The 18,531-nt window shown below is 49.2% G+C and overlaps 1 protein-coding gene across 1 annotated transcript; it reads left to right on the forward strand.

Annotated features, from left to right (window-relative positions):
* The first annotated feature begins 744 nt into the window (after positions 1-744).
* Positions 745-4,610, forward strand: Tpbgl (trophoblast glycoprotein like). The gene has a single exon (XM_052157813.1). It carries the CDS (start codon positions 1,017-1,019, stop codon positions 2,169-2,171), a length of 1,155 nt encoding a protein of 384 aa, XP_052013773.1. The 5' UTR covers positions 745-1,016; the 3' UTR covers positions 2,172-4,610.
* Positions 4,611-18,531: the final 13,921 nt, after the last annotated feature.

The following is an 18,531-nucleotide window of genomic DNA, read 5'->3' on the forward strand; positions in this document are numbered from 1 at the left end:
GGCAAGCTGACCACACAGAACCTTGGGAGTGCTCAGCGCTGGGGTGGGGTGAGAGGCAAAGAGCTGAATCACTCCGTCCACGCTCCCTGAGCCTAGGAGGGGTCCAGCCTGAAGGGTGGAACGGGTGGGAGTGGTCTTTGCAGGGCAGCCTGAATTAGGGGCGTGGGAGATGTGGGGACAGAGGGTGCTTTAGGCTTCCCTAGGGCATAGGAAAGGGTCCATAAAAGACTAGACACACAGGACCTGCAGAGGTGGCGACACAGCCTAAGGGAACTGGGTTCGCAGAGGAGGCGTCCGAGGCTAGGGATTTTCCAGGCTGGCTCCCTTGCCTCAGCCCCTTTCCTTGACTACAAGAAGAGTAACTGTGTCAGCCCACCCCGCAGGCCTCCTTTTCTAGGGACAGCTGTAAACTCTCCCACCTTGGTTGGGTGCACAGACCCACCTGCTAGGTCGGCCCTGGGCGCCCCGCCCCACGTGTGCTTCGGAGGGAGGAGGAAAGAACCTGCCTAATCGAAGGGGGTGGGAAAAGAAGCAAGTCAGAGCTTGGGGAGCCAAACTTCTCAGCAGCTTACGAACTAGAGAGCAGGGGAGCAAGAGAGAGCAGCGGCCCTAAGCCTGCTGCTCCGGAGCCTCCCACCCCGCCTCCCTCGGCGAGGAGGTGCGGAGACTCCGCTGGGGGCGGAGGAGGAGGCCGGGAGGCGGGGAGGGGGAGGCAAACCCTGCCCACTCGGCTCGGAGCCCGGAACGGCCGCGGAAGTCGGAGGCCGGAGCGCAGGGCGACCAGGGCAGCGGGGGCGGGGGGTTCAGCTCCCCGCCTGACCTCTGCCGCCCCCAGCCATCAAAGTGAAGGCTCCTCGGACTTTCCAAGAGGGAGGACCGGTCGGAACTGTCAGCTGCTCCGGGTCAAGGTCTAGCCCACCGCCTCCTTCCCGTGCCACCCCATCCCATCTTCTCCAAACGCTCCCAACTCACTGGTGAGCGCTGCGGGCCGGGGGCTGGATGCGGGGACGGCCGCGATGGCCCCGCGCGCGGGACAGCGGGGACTCTGGAGCCCGCTGCCAGGGCTGCTGCTCTTGGCGGCGGCGCTGAGCCGGTCCGCCGCGCCCTGTCCCTTCCAGTGTTACTGCTTCGGCAGCCCCCGACTGCTGCTGCGCTGCGCGTCGGGCGCGGAGCTCCGGCAGCCACCCCGGGACGTGCCACCCGACGCGCGCAACCTCACCATCGTGGGCGCCAACCTGACCGTGCTGCGCGCCGCCGCCTTCGCGGGAGGGGACGAGGAGGCGACGGACGGCGTGCGCCTACCGCTCCTCACGGCGCTGCGCCTCACACACAACAACATCGAGGTGGTGGAGGACGGTGCCTTCGACGGGCTGCCCAGCCTGGCGGCACTCGACCTAAGCCACAACCCGCTACGCGCCCTGGGCTCCCGCGCCTTTCGCGGGCTGCCTGCGCTGCGCTCACTACTGCTCAATCACGCGCTGGCTCGGGGCAGCCCCGGGATGCTGGATGCACTGGACGCCGCTCTGGCTCCCCTGGCCGAGCTGCGCCTGCTGGGCTTGGCAGGCAATGCGCTGAGCCGCCTGCCACCCGCCGCGCTGCGCTTGCCGCGCCTGGAGCAGCTGGATGCGCGTGTCAACGCGCTAGCCGGCCTGGGCCCCGACGAGCTGCGCGCGCTCGAGCGCGATGGCGACTTGCCCCAGCCGCGCCTGCTGCTGGCAGACAACCCACTGAGCTGCGGGTGCAACTCGCGCCCCCTGCTGGCCTGGCTGCACAACGCCACCGAGCGCGTACCCGACGCGCGCCGCCTGCGCTGCGCTTCCCCGCGCGTACTGCTCGACCAGCCTCTGATGGACCTGGACGAGGCGCGGCTAGGCTGCTCCGAAGGCGATGCACACGAGAGCGGGGAAGGAATAGACGCCGCCGGACCGGAGTTGGAAGCCTCTTATGTCTTCTTCGGGCTGGTGCTGGCGCTCATCGGCCTCATTTTCCTCATGGTGCTCTACCTAAACCGCCGCGGCATCCAGCGCTGGATGCGCAACTTGCGCGAGGCTTGCAGGGACCAGATGGAGGGCTACCACTACCGCTACGAGCAGGATGCAGACCCGCGCCGCGCGCCCGCTCCGGCCGCCCCTGCCGGCTCCCGAGCCACTTCTCCAGGCTCGGGTCTCTGAGCATCACTCCCCTAGTTGGAGGGAGGCAATTCCTGTCAGCTGATGACTTTACTGGGGCCATGCAGCCTTTCCCTGCCTGTCCTGGGCCCTGGAGATAACACACTCAAGAATTTGGACCTCTGAGACCTTTGGATCAGTCGTAGTATCTCTCCCATACCGAAATTCCAAGGTGTACTCTTTCCCTGGCCTTAGAGTTTCTAGATCAAAATCCCAGAAATCTGTTTCCAGAAACAAATCCTGCCTGCCTGTCCTTACTGGGCCATTGAAATTCCTTCTTCCTCTCCAGGCTCACCCAAAAACCCTGCTCTTCCATTTTGAAATCTCTAGCACTTTCTCCACCACTCTTCATGCTTTGAGCCAGACACCCTGGCTAGACTGCACTGACACCTATGCCCCGGCTAGCAGACCTCCGTCCCTTTCTCAGAGTTCAGGGGGAATCTACCCTTCTGGTCTCTTTGGAAAGTTTTTATGAAGTTTGAGCCTTTCGTCCCACCCCAGAACTCTGGGCTCTCCATCATGTAACCCACATCTGAAAGCTCTATGGTTTCAGTGACCCCTCTAGTCTGATGTGCTTCCTACCTGATTCTAGCTCAGGCCTTTCCACTCCTTGGCCCTGGCTGGGTCTCAGCTCCAGCCTTGTCTCTCTCATGCCAGGGGCAAGCCTTGGTGTCCATCCTTAGCCTTTCTGTTGGGGCTCTGATGTCCCAACGCTCAGTGTTTGTCCTCCATCTGAAACTTAGCTCTTCACCCCAGTCACTTTCATGCTCTGGTCCAAGCCTCAGGCTCTCAGTTCCTTTGACACCCATAGCTGGCACTTTTGCCATTCATTGATCAGGGGCCAGAGATGACTCCCTATGGTGGGGTGCTACCCACTGCCCTCCTAGGAGAAGTTCTCCCAACCTGCAGGACAAGTAAAAGCACCCCCATAGCATATAAGCATACTTTAGTGAGGGAGGGAGGAGGTGGGTGAGCAGGGTCTCCAAACCAGGGCCACCAGTCTGTCTGGAAAAGTGAGGATTGGAGCTGCTACCCATCCAGCGCTCTGTGCTCCACCACCTCCGTGGTCCTCCCCGGGGAACTCCTTGCTGCTGCCTCTCATGCCTTCTGGAAGGGATGCACTCTGACCTATTGTCTCAGTCTCACTGGAAAGCTTTCCTGGTCAAGGTTGTGGCCTCAGTGTCCTGCCTTCTGCGTGATCCCAAAGCACAATGGTGAGTGAGGAGGGACTGCCTCCCTGCCTCTCACCCTCAGTCAGGCAGAATGGCGGGCCTGTGCTGCCTCTGCACAGGAAGGAAGTCTTCTTCCTCTGTGTGTTGGCTTGAGGCCGGCCTCCCCACCCTCAACTGAGAGATCTGGACCTCCCTTGGGCTGTTTTCTATAAAGTCTGCAATAATCTCCTATACTCTCTGCTCTTGTGAGTGGTTCTGTGTTTGTCCTACTGACCTTGGGGCATTGGTGGGAGTGAGAGGTGACAGGGGGCCATTTGGGGCAGTGGCCCTTATGCACTCTCCAGAGATGTGGGGAAAAGAAATAGGCTGTGAGTGCACATAGCAAAATTGAGGCTAGACACACGGGGGTGCTCCATCATTCTCCAAACCTGCCTGCTTGTTAGCGGTCTGGAGTGGGCTTCTCCACACTAGCATGGGACACTATTCTTGCTTCCCACACTCTGTCCTTTGTTTGGGGTGGGGCACTGTAAGGGAGAAAGAAAGACCGACAACCTAGTCTCAGATGAGCTTCTTGGGAAGGAGGATAGCTATAATGGAGAGGCACTTTGTTGGGGCAAAACTGTCTGCGGGGCCATTGTCTACTGTGGACCTATCTGCTTGCTACCTCCTCCTGTGTCAGGCTGTGGGTGTTTTGTTTTGTTTGGGTTTTTGGGTTTTTTGTTTTTTGTTTTGCTTATTTGTTTGCCCCAGAGCAGGCAGGAGGCAGTGGCCCCCTAATAAAGATGACTTGGGGAGACAGGCGTTAAGGACGGTGCTCATCTTTGACCTCAGTATTCCCAGGGTCGGTTGTTTAGGGTCTCAGAGCCCTAGAATCATGGGAGCAGAAGTCTGAAGTTCTGGCGTGTATTTTAGAAGTTCAAGTTCAGAGTCACATATGTCTAGAATATATGGCTTCTAAACATTGAAAGGGCCATCCCAGTTCCATGGGAAGCCCCTGTTGTCTTTAGTGGGGCACAGTGCACCGTCTCCTTGCCTTGCCCCTAGTAGGGTCTGTATCTGTCCCCACCACCACCATTTTTCAGGAGCATCTGCCAGTGACCTTCAGCATGTCCCCTGACCATCCTCTGGAGAAGAATAGTGATGTCTTAGACAGGTTAGAAAACCACCTCTCAACAGATCACCTCAGCACTGAAAGAGTACCCTCTGGTAATGAAGTCTCTGACTGCAGTAAATCCTGGCAAATAAAACATGTCATTGCTTGTGGGATTGCTATCAGCAAACAAGTGCACTTTTTACATATTGCTACTTTCAGTTCTCTGCAAAGTCCTAAGAACTTAGTTCTACTGAGCCATGAAATATCAGCAAATATCAAAAAAAAAAAATTCAATTGAAGGCCCACAGTATATGAAGTGGGCTTTTGCCTTCATGTCTTTTATGGACTGCATTAGAACCTAGCTCTGGTCTGCTATGCAATCTTCCAGCCCATGCCCCCAGTCTTCCTCTCTGCAAATCTCACCGTCCATTTAGCCTGTACTGAATACAGCTCTGCCAGTCCAAAGGAGGCTAAAGACCCAGAGAGGAGTCATTTGATCAAGGTCTAGGAAGAGCCCTGATCCAGTCTAAAAGGATTTTGTAGCTGAAGCAGCATTTGAGCTGAGTTGGGGTTTGTTCTGTTTGGTTCTTGCAATCCTGGAGAGTCAAATCCAGATCCTTACAATTACCGCACCACTGAGCTACACCCCCAAGCCCTTGCTTTGTGTTTTGTTTGGTTGGTTTTGATACAGGCTCTTGCTATGTAGTACAAACTCTCCTTGAATTTAAGACGTTCCAGTCTTAGCCTCCCTCGTGCTGTAACTCCAGGAATGGGCCACGTTGACCTGATAGCATCCACTCAGTCTAAAGCCTCTCCCAGAAGCTGTTAGGAGTGAGGAGTGGGCAGAGCCCCAGGGGGTGGGGACAGCAGGGATAGAGTGATAGGGAAGAAGCCATCTCTGGGATGTCCCCTTACAGAATAGGTAGGGCAGTGAGCAGGCAAGGTGGGAAGAGTGTGGGCGTAACTGTCAGAGTGTGGTAGACATGAACCCGCTGCGTACTCAGAGAGACATGGCAGCCTTCCCAGGCTGCTGTGACCCGTGAGCAGTATGAAATTGCCTTTCAAAAACTTCTCTAGGAGAAGCCTCTCGTGTCGGTGACCGTGAGCCTACGGGTGCCCTCAGATCTGGGATGAGAGCCCGTGAGGACCTGGCATGAACCTGAGGACAGAGTCTGAATCTGAACTAAGCTCCCCTCTTCCAGGCCATAGTGGGTGAGTTTTCACTGTGCTGGGGGATGCTGCCGACCTGCCCCTTTCTAGCCCAGGCTGCCACTGTCCCCTAGACTCCCTTGCTTCTCTGCAGCTTCGTCTTCCTGCCTTTGAGGCTGAGCTGGACTTGTGACCTCTGAAGACACACACTCACTGAAGCCCATCTCCCTCTTCATTAAGCCAACCTGGCAGACGCTTAGCCCTAATCTACTGGCATGGCCTCTCTCAAGCCAAGAGAAGTGCGCAGGGGAGTTAATGATGCTGTGCTCATGCACTTGGCCACCTTCTGAACCCCTCCTCCGTAGCCTCCCCTACTTAGTGAGTCCACCTGCTTCCTTCAGCGTCCTGCTGGGGCAGCTTTTCCAGAGTACTGATAGGCAACTCGGCAACTCACTCTTCCTTGGATGGGTGTGGAGGTGGGGGCTCAGTTCCTGGAACCCACCCATTCAGGTTCCATACTGCACCAGCACCGCCCCCTTGCTGATCTGCCCAGAGTCTGAGTACCTGCCAGGCTCATCACCTCTGAACTCGGCATCCTCTTATTCCTGTGGTACTGGTTGGAGACCAAGCTGAACCATGAGGGCCTAGAGAGGAAAGCCCCAGATTGGGGCGGGGTTGGGGACGGGAAAAGGATAAGGAACACACACACACACACACACACACACATCTGCAGCAACTTGAAATAATTTAGTTGCTGGAGTTCTGACCTGGCTTCTTGGAGGTAGCAGCTGTGCTGGAGGCTGTGTCTGCCGTGACTCTGGACACCTGAGCTCAAGGCCCTGACTTTCAGCCCACCCTCCCGCATCTGTTCTGCTGGTACCCGCTGAGCACAGGGCTCACATGAAAGAACCAGATCTCACTGCCGTCTCAGGTCCAGATGGTGCCGTACAGGCTCACTGTGAATGTGGCCGTTCATGCACATGACGCTGGGAAACTCCTAAATTGACCATTCAAACCGGGAAACTTTGATGTAAAAGGACTCACTATCAATAATCACGGGAGAAATTAAAAATAATGACAAGTACATGGAAATCCAGGCATGGTGGCACACACATATAACCCTGGGTGTTGGGAGACCAAGCAAGAGGACTTGACACATTTGAGGACATCCTAGGCCAGAACGAGACCTCAAACAACCACAGCAGTGGGAGCTGGAGAGGTAGCGCTGTGGCCGAGAGCATTTGCTGCTCTTGAAGAGAAGCAGAGTTCAGCTCCCAGCACCCAGGGCAGCTGCTCGCGACTGTTGCAGGCCCTGGCACCCTTGTCTGGCCTCCTCAGACACCCACAGGAATGTACAAATACATACAGGCGGGCACAGCAAATATATAAATAACATCCAAAACTTTTCATTTAAATCTCAAAAGAAGAAGAGGAGGAAGAGGCTGAAGAAATGACTAGAGAGTTAAGAGCACCTGATGCTCTTCCAATGACACCAGTTTGGTTCCCAGAACCTACATTGGGGTCACAACTGCCTATAACTCCAGATCCAAGGGATCTGACACCCCCTTCTGGTCTCAAAGGTCCTGTGCATTCATTTCACATACAGACATACACATAACATAAAAATAAAGACTTAAAATGTTTATTTCATTTTTTTAAATAAGCAGGCTTAATAGGCAGAGGGCTTTCCTAGCATGCACAAAGCCCTGGCTTTGGTCTCCCAAACTGCATAAATGGACATAGTAGTACATGCCTGTAAGTCCAGTGTTTGAGAGACGGAGGTAAAAAGATCAGAAATTCAAGCAGGATGTAGGAGGTCCCAGATCACCCTGGGGTACATGCAACCCTGCTTTTAAAGTGTGTGTGTGTGTGTGTGTGTGTGTGTGACTGAAGGGAGACAAGGACTAATTAGAACTATATAGGCTGCAGGCTTCAGACCCGGTGACTTTTGACAAGGTGTGGGGGGGCGGGGGGAGTGCTGACTGCTGGTCTGGACTAGATAGTCTCCAAGAGCCGAGTAAGAAGTACCCTGCCTTTCCTGATCTCTGCCATGACAGCTCCTCCTCACATCTTAGTGATGCTGCCAGCTGGCCCCTGCCCTGTCCAATAGCAAAGCACCATCTTCCCAACATAGCATTGGGATTGTCCCAGTGATGTGCATCTGGACCCTCGCCTGCCCTGGCTGCTTTTCTGCCCTTGCCCACATCAGGATGGGGGCAGAACTCTCTCACTTTCAGGTCTGCATCCTAGTACATAGAAAATATTTTCAAAACTCCACCCGGTCTCAGTCCTACCCCACAGAGACACAAATTCAGAGGGAGAGGCATTACACAGGGCGCTCTGACCTCCCTGCCTGTGTCTCTCTAGACTCCCACAGCCTCCCACCTCATTAAACTGCAATCGCAGTGACAGAAGATGCCTGGGTGGCCGGCTCCTCCCTACTCTCCCTCAAAGTGCTGATGCCTGTGATTCTGGCTCTCAGGAGGCAGAGGTAGGAGGATCAGGAGTTCAAAGCCAACCTCAGCTATTCCAAGTCCAATCTGAGCAACATAAGACCCTGACTTCAAACCAAGCTTTTAGAATGTGACCCTGCAAGACATAATTTAGACTTGGCTTCTCCGTGTCATCTTTTCAGTATGGGTTCGCTTTCTGGCCCTATTTTGGATACCTTTTCAGGGTCCTGTCTAGGCAGAGCCTTCCCTGACTTTGCAGCGTGGGTTCTTCATTCAGACCTGCCAATACACTTATTGGCAGAGGTGTAGTGGAGGTACCCGGTTTCTCTTTTCTTTGCATGCAGGCGCCATCTGCTGGCGGAGATAGGGCAACTTCTTTTTTTCTTTCTGTCCATGAGATATTGAAGTACCCAGGAAGTGCTGGGAAGCTAAGGATACTCTTTTAAGTAAAATAGAGAAAATACAATGTGGTGTCACTTGGAATTTACTATATATCAGGGATTCTTCTAGACACTTTTTTCTTTTAACCTGTTACCCTGATGGAAGTTCTATGGCACAGATACTATTTCTGCCTCACAGATGGGGAGCTGAGGTCACAAACAGGTGAATAGCATGCTGAAGGTCGTATGGCCAATGAGCTTAGGACCCAGACAGTGAGATACTTCTTAGAAGGGAGATATGGAGTAGAGAATGGAAGAAAATGGCATCCTCTGAATGACATATTCAAGGAAGAGCCTTCTGAGAAAGCAGCAGAGAAAGACCAACCCAGGAATAAGCAGCCAGAGCCAAGGGACCCAGGCCACAGTTTCCAGTATCCATTAGGGTGAATCCTGGCCTAAGCACCTCTCCAGTATGTCCTCTTCACCACCACTGCCCCAACTCTGCGTGACTCAATGGGACCTCACCCTGTCTCCTTCCTGCCTGCAGCGCCCCCTCTGTCCCATACTTCACACTACAGCCAGACTGATGAGAACACACTAACAGGACCCTTCCCACTCCACTGCGACTAGCCAGCTCTCTTCGGAGAGACCACACTCTTTGGGTTGATGGCCTGGGACACTCTGGTCTAACTTGCTGCCAGGCTCTCCCAGCCCCCCTTGTTCCGCTAGATACCTACAGGTCCAGGTTGTGTCACCCTGAGTATCTTCCTGATGTCCCAGGAATACCCACAGTCCCTCTACACACGCCTACCTCCTTCCTATCTTTCAACACTCATGAGGACTTCTCTTCCTCTTGGAAGCCTGTCTGATCCCTGTCTCCGCTACCGCAGCAGAGCATGACGACCTTCCCTAGCATGGCATGCTGTGTTCCATGTCAGGCCAGCAGCAGCAGCAGGTCTAAACTTTGGTCCAATGAATGTAGAGCAATCGGAGGAGGATTTCCTGGTTCCTCTTACAGAAGCCCAACACAGCCCAGCAGTTGGTGTATACCAATAAACTATTGTTTGTAGTAATTAACTATTAATTATTTGGCCTGTCTGCCTTCCTCCTCCCTATTCCCCTCCTCCTCCTCTTCCTCCTCCTCCTCCTCGTCCTCCTCCTCCTCCTCCTCCTCCTCCTCCTCCTTTATTGTTCTTTTGGAGGCATGATTTCCCTATGCAATGGAGACTAGACTTTTCTGTCGTGGTCTCCTGAGTACCAAGATTGTGAGTGTGTGTACTGCTATGCCTGGCTTCTTTTATTTTTCTTTCATGTTGAAATTTGGACAGTTAAAATCCACCCTTTGAGGCACATGGATTTTGAAGAGATACAGAACAGGTCACTGTCTACTAAAAGTCGCCCTCCTGACTCCTCCTCATGACCGCTTCCACACAAACCCAGCGAGCACTGGTCGTGTTCTCCTCTCCACCGAGGTGCGCTTACCCACATGCTTGAGCAGAACACAGATTGATCCTTCTATTTTGTCCATAATTCATCAGAGACGCCATTGTTGGGAAAATCGTAGGTAGATGGTTCATCGATATTAAGAAGCTGTCTTCCGTTAAGTACAATGGTATATACTCATTTGGTAGCTGAAGAACATTCAACTTCTTTCTAGTTTGTATTTTCTTGGTGTTTTATTTTGTGACAAAGTCTCACTATGTATCCCAGACTGGCCCTGAACTGTGGTCTCCTGTGTCTCCATTATAGTCTTTGGCTATTGTGACCATAGCCCTTGTGGACATCTATGCTAAGATCTTTGTGAGATTGTCCGTTTTTATGGCTCTAGTAAAGAGAAAATGCTTCACTAGAAAATATAAGAAGCTTCCAGAACTGCCCTGTGTAGTGTACCATTTCCAGTTCCCTCCAGCAGTGGGTGAGCATTCAGGTTCTATATCATCACCAGCAGTTTGTTAAAATTACAGTTGAACTGTGTACTAGCTGGTTTTGTGTCAACTTGACACAAGCTAGACTCATCAGAGAGGAAGGAGCCTCAGTTAAGGAAATGCCTCCAAGAGATCCATTTTGTGGCGGTTTGAATATGCTTGGCCCATGGGAAGTGTCACTATTAGGAGGCGTGGCCTTGTTGAACTAGGTGCGACCTTGTTGGAGGAGGTGCATCACTGTGAGGGTGGGCTTTGAAGCTCCACCCAGTGCAGAAGAGTCATTTTTTCTCCTGGCTACCTTTGGATCAAGATGTAAAACTCTTAGCTCCTCCAGCGCCATGCCTGCCTAGACATTGCCATGCTTCCTGCCTTGATGATAATGGACTGAACCTCCGAACCTGTAACCTAGTACCAATTGTTGTCCCTTAAAAGAGTTGCCTTGGTCATGGTGTCGCTCCTCAGCCATGGAAACTCTAATTAAGACAACTCTGTAAGGCACTTTCTTGATTAGTGACCAGGAAAATTAGAGACAACCCAGCTCATTGAGGACAGTGCCATCCTTGGGCAGGTGGCTCTGGATTTTATAAGAAAGCAGGCTGAGCAAGCCATGGGGGGCAAGGCAGTAGCAGCACCCCTCCATGGCCTCTGCATCAGCTCCTACCTCCAAATTCTTGCCTTGTTTGAGTTCTTGTCCTGACTTCCTTTGGTGATAAATAACAGTGCAGGAGTGTAAGTCCAATAAAGCCTTTCCTCTCAGCTTGCTTTGTATCAAGGTGGTTTTGTCCCAGCAATAGAAACCCTAAGACAAATTGCTCCTCCCATTTGTATAAAAGCAAACGGTCATGTATACATGCGGCCATTTCTGGATTCACACTCTGCTTTGTTGGTGTGTCTTCCCGTTCATCACTGACTGCCACAGTCTCTGTTGCTATAGCTTCACAGTGAGTCTTACTGTCAGCTAATACATGCCCCCAACATCATTCTTTTGCTTTCCTTTTCCATTTTCTCATGTGTGCTATGTATGAGTGTACATGTTTTTATGTGTGTCATGGTCCACATAGGTGTGGAAACCCAAGACTGATGTTGGCAGTCCTGGATCTCAAACCCAGAGCTCGCAGATGTGACTAGTCTCACCCCACAGCTTGCTCTGAGAAACCCTGTATCTGTATTCTAAAGCTGGAATTGCAGGCAGCCACCAGGCCTACCTGGAATTTTTGTGGGTCCTGGGGATCTGAACTTTGGCCCTTGGGTTTGCACAGACAGCACTTTGACCACTGAACCATCTCTCCAACCCCAACCTTCTTAGTTTTTTAATCGCTGTTCTATTTTCATTCCTTCACCTTGCCATGTGAATTTTAGAGGTGGTGTGTCTACATGTGCCACAAAGTCCTTCCAAGGTCTTGATTTGGATTTCCCTGGCTTGTCAGTTTGAGGAGGGTTGGTGTGTAATAGTTATGATCCTGTTTATGTCTTGCAGCATTGCTCAGGCTGATCTTGAACTCCTGGACTCAATGCTCCCCGTCTCAGCCTCTGGAGGAATCAGGCTCCAGGCAGGCACCCGGTGCTGTCAGGTCGTCTAATCTCTGAAGGCGGTTTGGCTCTCATTTTATTTAGATCTGTTTCTATTTCTTTCATCAGTATTTTTTTAACCTTCTGCATAGAGTTCATGTACCTATTCTATTGTGTTTTAACTATTTCAGATTTAAGTAATATGCTCATTTAAATTTCGATGTCAGAAACATCGAGATGGCTTGCCAGGAAAGGCGTTTTCTATGCAAGCCCGATGACCTGGGTTCTATGTTTGGAGCCCATGTAACTGTGGAAGGAGGGAATGGGCTCCAACCTCCATATGCATGCTACGACATGCCTCCTCTACACACGTCATTCACGCATAGACACATGATCGTAATACATACATTTAAATTAAAAGTTACATTTCCAGCCTGGAATAGTGGTACAAGCCCAGCACTCAAGAGGCAGAGTCTCTGTGAGTTAAAGGCCAGCCTGATCTACATAGTGAGTTCCAAGACTACCGGGGTACATAGTGAGACTCTGTTTCAAAAAAATAATAATTTCAATCAGTTCAGTGTTCGATGTTCCCATAAGGAGGTACAGATGGTATAGTGTGCTGATCGTGTTCCTCAACTCCTCTAAATCTCCTTAATATCGCTTCCCTTTTTAGTAGGTTTTATGAAGATTTTAAGGATATAATCAAGTTGTCTGTGAGTGGTACCATCTTATTTCTCCCCTATCAATGGTAGTCCTCTTTACATCTTTCTCTTGCCCTGCTGTGCTGACTAGGACCTATGAAAGGATGAATAGGTGTTGAGAGGACATTTTTCCTTGCCTAGTCCCAGTTTTAAAGAACATTCAGTCTGTCAGCATTAAACACACACACACACACACACACACACACACACACACAAAGCAGACAAAGAAACAATAAATGAGATTTTATTTTATGTGTGTAATATTTTACCTGAATATATGTAGGCCCGGTACACAAAGAGACCAAAAAGAGGGTGTTGGATCCCCTGGAACTGTCTTACAGACAGTTGTGAACTGCCGAGGTAGTGTCAGGAACTGAATCCAGGCTCTCACTTTAACTGCTGACCATCTCTCCATCCCCTAGATGTAATTTCTTAAGTTTTTCTAAGAGTTTTTGGTTTAAAGTCATACGGCAGGTGTGCAACCGTTGCTGGTGCTGAGCACATTGGAGGCCCTAGGCTCAATTCCAGAGCCATAGAAACACAGTGGCGCAGGCCTGTAATGTCAGCATTCTGCAGGGCAAGCCGGGCAATCTGGAGTTCGCAGGGCAAGCCGGGCAATCTGGAGTTCGAGGCCATCTTAGCTCTGTAGAAAGAAGCCAGGCCAAGCCAAGATCACTGAACCCTGTCTCAAAAAAAAAAAAAAAAACTATTAAAAACAATAAAACAAATCATAAATGGATATTGTATTTTCAAGTGTCTTTCCTGCATCTACTGAGATAATAGCATTTTAACTCTATCTCATGAATTTAAATATTTGTTCCTATTTTCATTTTCTATCCTGAAGTAAAAGGGGGTTTTGGTTATTATTATTGTTGTTGTTGCTGTTGTTATCTTGCATTTGGCTGTTTCCATGCAAGTATGTGAGTGTAGCCCGAGCACACCTTCATACTCTAGTACCCGCCCCTTCTCAGTCCTGTTTAATTCTGTATTTGTTCAAAACAGTATTTCCTCTCCTTGTGGATTACTTTTTGAGGCCTTTAGAGATATTGCTTGATTTCCAAATAGCTGCAAATTTCCTAGATACCTTTTTAATGCTAATTTCCAGTTTATTCCTGTGGTGATCAGAGAAAATATTTTTATGACATAAAAACTGTAAGTTTATTAAGAATGTCTTTAGATAGAGAAAGCATAAACTATGTATTTGGGAAGAATGCACATATCTTGTTTGGGAGCAAAATAGTTTGTGATGTCTTTTCGGCCAAGCTAATGGGTATTGTCGTTCGGGTCTTCTGCGTCCTCATGGTGTCTTCTGCCTCAGTCAGAGAGGGGGTGTAGGTCCCCACATCCATCCAGCCTTTCTGCTCCGCCCCTGGACGCCTCGTTATATGGGCACACAATGATCGGGCGCACCACACATTGAGAATTATAGTGTCTTGATAAGTTGAATCTTATATTATTACACATTTTAACCCTTCCTTAACCCAGTTAACACTTCTTGTTCTGAAGCCTACTTTATCAGTTATTAATATTAATGTTAACTGTACCTTTTATTGTTGTTTATATGCCATAGCTTTCCCAACCTGTGAGGGACCATTTTGATTTCTTTTGTTTTGAGTCAGTGTCTCGTGCAGCCCAGGTGGGTCTGGAGCTCACTTCAGAGCTGAAGCAATCCTGCTCTGACCGCCTCACTATGGGATTACAGGTGTGAACCAATAAACCTGGCCCCTGCCCTTCACATTTGAACATATCACCCAGGTGGTGGCTCACACCTTTAATCCCAGCAAACAGAAGCAGGCATATCTCTGTGCATTTGAGGACAGCCTGGTCTACATAGTGATTTCCAGGATAATCAGAGCTACATAGTGAGACCCTGTCTTGAAAAGAAAAAGTAAAAGAATATAAATTTAAACATGTCTTTCTATCGTTGTATTTAAAACGAGTTTCTTACACAGAGAATTTAGTTAGATGATGTACTGACTGGTTTTGTGTGTCAACTTGACACAGGCTGGAGTTATCACCTAGAAAGGAGTTTCAGGTGAGGAAGTGCCTCCATGAGATCCAGCTGTAAGGCATTTTCTCAATTAGTGATCAAGGCAGGCGGGCCCCATTGTGGGTGGTACCATCTCTGGGCTGGTAGTCTTGGGTTCTATAAGAGAGCAGGCTGAGCAAGCCAAGGGAAGCAAGCCAGTAAGAAACATCCCTCCATGGCCTCTGCATCAGCTCCTGCTTCCTGACCTGCTTGAGTTCCAGTCCTGACTTCCTTTGGTGATGAACAGCAGCATGGAAGTGTAAGCTGAATAAACCCTTTCCTCCCCAACTTGCTTCTTGGTCATGATGTTTGTGCAGGAATAGAAACCCTGACTAAGACAAATTGGTACCAGCACAGTGTGGTATTTCTGTGACAACCTGACCATATTTTGGGGAGGACTGTGGAAGGACTTTGGAACTTTGGGCTAGAAGATCCATTCCATGTTCAGAGCTCTGTGGGATGTTGTGTAGGAGCTTGGAAGATAATATTAAGAACAGTGCAGAAGATGGAGGCCTGGCTTGTGAAATTTCAGAGGGAAGATTAAAGACTCTTATCAGGGCCATATTTTGCTTGTGAAGATTCTGTGGTTTTGGTTAGCTGTCACTGAAGAATCAGTTATGATTAACAAGATACCAGAAATACTAAAGTGTTACTATGCATTACTGGATCTATTGATGCTGGTTAGCTGGAGCAAAGAAATTAGCGGTGATTAAGAAAAGACCAGCATTACTGAGGTAAAATCTTCTGGGAAGTGTTTTCTAAGAGCACACAGAGGCTGTGTTCAAGAGATAGCCAACGTTGTAAGTTCTGCTGTGGCTGGACTTGGTAATGTGTAAGAGTCACCCAGGTGGTTTTGAAGGCATGAAGGGGTCATGAAGAGCAGCTGAGGCTTGGCACTGTAAGATGCCATGGAAGGACATTGGTAAAGTTGCAGCCTCAGTTGCAATTGATGGCCCAGGACTAAAGGGGTCATGCAAAGTTGGCACTGTGAAGAGAGCCTATGAGAAGCTATTGGTGAAGCCTAGTTGTAGTGGAAGACAGCAGTGTTTTGGAGACGCCAACACCATGAGATGACCACCAAGAACATCAACAACAATGGAGTACTGGCATCTGGAGCCTAGAAGACAAGCTGTGTGCTACAAAGGGCAGGGCTGGAGAAGTGACCCAAGCCCTTGGAGGAGCCCAGAAGATTGTGAGTTGGATCCTAGACATTGGACGGTTGGAGTTTGATTTTGCTTTTGATGTGATTGTGCCTGATATTTTCTCTCTTGGAAAAAGAAGGTATTTTAGTGGAGTCCACAGTTAAGAGATTTTGAATTTTTAAAAGACCTTAAGTTTTAAAAGATATTGGATATTTTAAAGGGATTGAACTTTTAATATGCAAGACTGTGGAACTTTTAAAGTTATTTAGATCTTGGGGATGAATAAGAAAGTAAGGGTTAGGCTGGAGAGATGGCTCAGCGGGTAAGAGCACTGACTGCTCTTCCAAAGGTCATGAGTTCAAATCCCAGCAACCACATGGTGGCTCACAACCATCCATAAAGAGATATGACACCCTTTTCTGGCATCTGGAGACAGCTACAGTGTACTAACATATAATAAATAAATATTAAAAAAAAAAGGGGGTTGAGGCTTAATAGTGATGTGTTTGTGTGTCAAGTTGACAAGAGGTCAATTGTACTGGCTGGTTTTGTGTGTCAACTTGACAAAAGCTGGAGTTATCACAGAGAAAGTTAAGGAAATGCCTCCATGAAATCCAGCAGTAAGGCAATTTCTCGATTAGTGATCAAGGTGGGAGGGCCCCTTGTTGGTGGTACCACCTTTGGGCTGGTAGTCTTGGGTTCTATATGAAAGCAAGCTGAGCAAACCAGGGGAAGCAGGCCAGTAAGAAATATACCTCCACAGCCTCTGCATCAGCTCCTGCTTCCTGACCTGCTTGAGTTCCAGTCCTGACTTCCTTTGGTGATGAACAGCATTGTGGAAGTATAAGCTGAATAAACCCTTTTCTCCCCAACTTGCTTCTTGCCCATGATGTTTGTGCAGGAATAGAAAGCTTAAGACAGACGACAAACCCAGTCTGGCAAACCCAGCCTTTCAGTCATTGTATTTAGTCCATTTTCATTTATTATAGTACTGATATGATTGGTTTCAGGTCTACCACTTTAAATTTTCTTTTTTGTGGTTGTTTTTACACTTCCTGCCTTCTTTTGTAACATCCGAATGATTTTTAGTACATTACCATTTCTGCTTTCACTTATGGGCTTGGTTCTATTTTTCAGCTGTTGCTTCAGGGATTGTGATATACACACTTTTCTTGGTTTATTTGGGACTTTCATCAAGTATAATATGTATATTTACATCTTTCTTATTACATGTATGTGTGTGTATGTTTGTGCACATGTGTATGTAGCTATGCTTACACAACATACTTGTGGTGGCCAGAGGATAGCATGTAGAGGTAGATTTCCCTCTACCCCATGGTTCTGCAGATCAAACTTGGGTTGTCAGAATTGGTGGTAGCACCTTTCCCTAATGAGCTATCTCGACAGCTCTCAAATACAGAAGATGTGTGAACAGATAAATTTCTTTCTCTTCCCTCACTGACCTCACATTATAGATGTCTAATGGAGTTCAACTATCTATCAGTACTGACATATCTATTAGTGATACAGTCTTCTTTCTCCTGCCATTGTCTTAAAGAACTTAAGTCAACAAAGCCTTACATATTTACCTGGATCATTACCATGTCTGCCTCTTTTAATTCCTGAAAACCTAGGCTTGTCTCTGTCATAATTTTCCTTCAACCATACACACACACACACTCACTCACACACACACTCACTCACACTCACACACACATACACACACACTCACACACACACACTTTTTTTCAGTAAGTATGGAGGTAATGTGGGTTGTTTTTATTTACATTAGTATTCTGACTCCATGTATGGCTGTATGAGGATATCAGACCCACTGGAACTAGAATTAAAGACAGTTGTGAACAGCCATGTGAGTGCTGGGATTTGAATCTTGGTCCTTTGGAAGAACAGTCAATGTTCTTAATCACTGAGCCATCCCTTCAGCCCTGTGATCTTTTGATCTTTCTTGGTCTGAGAATCCATTTTACAAAGATTCTCAAAGGGTGTTTTCTTGCCAGGTATAAAATTCTGAGTCGACATTCCTGATAGCCCTTTTAAATCTATTTTGTGCTCTTTTGACTTCCGTGTTTTCTCCTGGAAAATCTGTGTTTGGGCAGTAAGTCTTTAAATGGAAGAATGTTCCAGAATGCATCATTTTCTCCAGTGGCTTTCAAGAGTTTCAACAAGTTGTAGTAGTTTGGCGATATGTGTCTCTGTGTGGTTTTTCTTTTACTCATGATGATGGTTGATCTTAAATGCCAAGTCCGCAGGAGCTAGAAGCACCCAGGAGACACACCTCCGGGCGTGTCTGTGGTGGTATTTCCAGAGGATGACTGAGAGGTGGAAGGAATCGCCCTCAGCTTCTCCTAACAGATGGCCCACATATCACATCCACGGAGGAGCCCCTGCTGCCTGCCTCCATAGCTCCTGTGTAAGTGTGTCTACCACAGCTGCCGCTGCGGCTGCTACAGCCCCTCTAGCCCCACTGACAGGAGACTCCAGCTTCTTCAGTTTCCCAGTGTGGCCTAGATACTGGCAACTCCCTAGGAATCCTCCAGCCCTTTAATTCCAGACTGGAGCCCCTGAGGCATCCAGGTGTGTAGGGAGAATGGCTACTACTTTCTCTGCCTCTCCAGTAAGCAGCCAGTCATCGTTGGGCTACCCAGCCATACCATGTAAGCCAATCCCCTTCAGAATGTAGCGCCCCCCCCCCCACACACACACACAAGGTTCCCATCCTGCAGGGATTCCTGCCTAATTCACTTGATTATGTTAATGTGTGTCTTTCAAGAAACTGAGGTAGGGAGTGT

The sequence above is a fragment of the Apodemus sylvaticus genome, chromosome 1, assembly GCF_947179515.1.
Source record: "Apodemus sylvaticus chromosome 1, mApoSyl1.1, whole genome shotgun sequence".
Lineage (NCBI taxonomy): Eukaryota > Metazoa > Chordata > Mammalia > Rodentia > Muridae > Apodemus > Apodemus sylvaticus.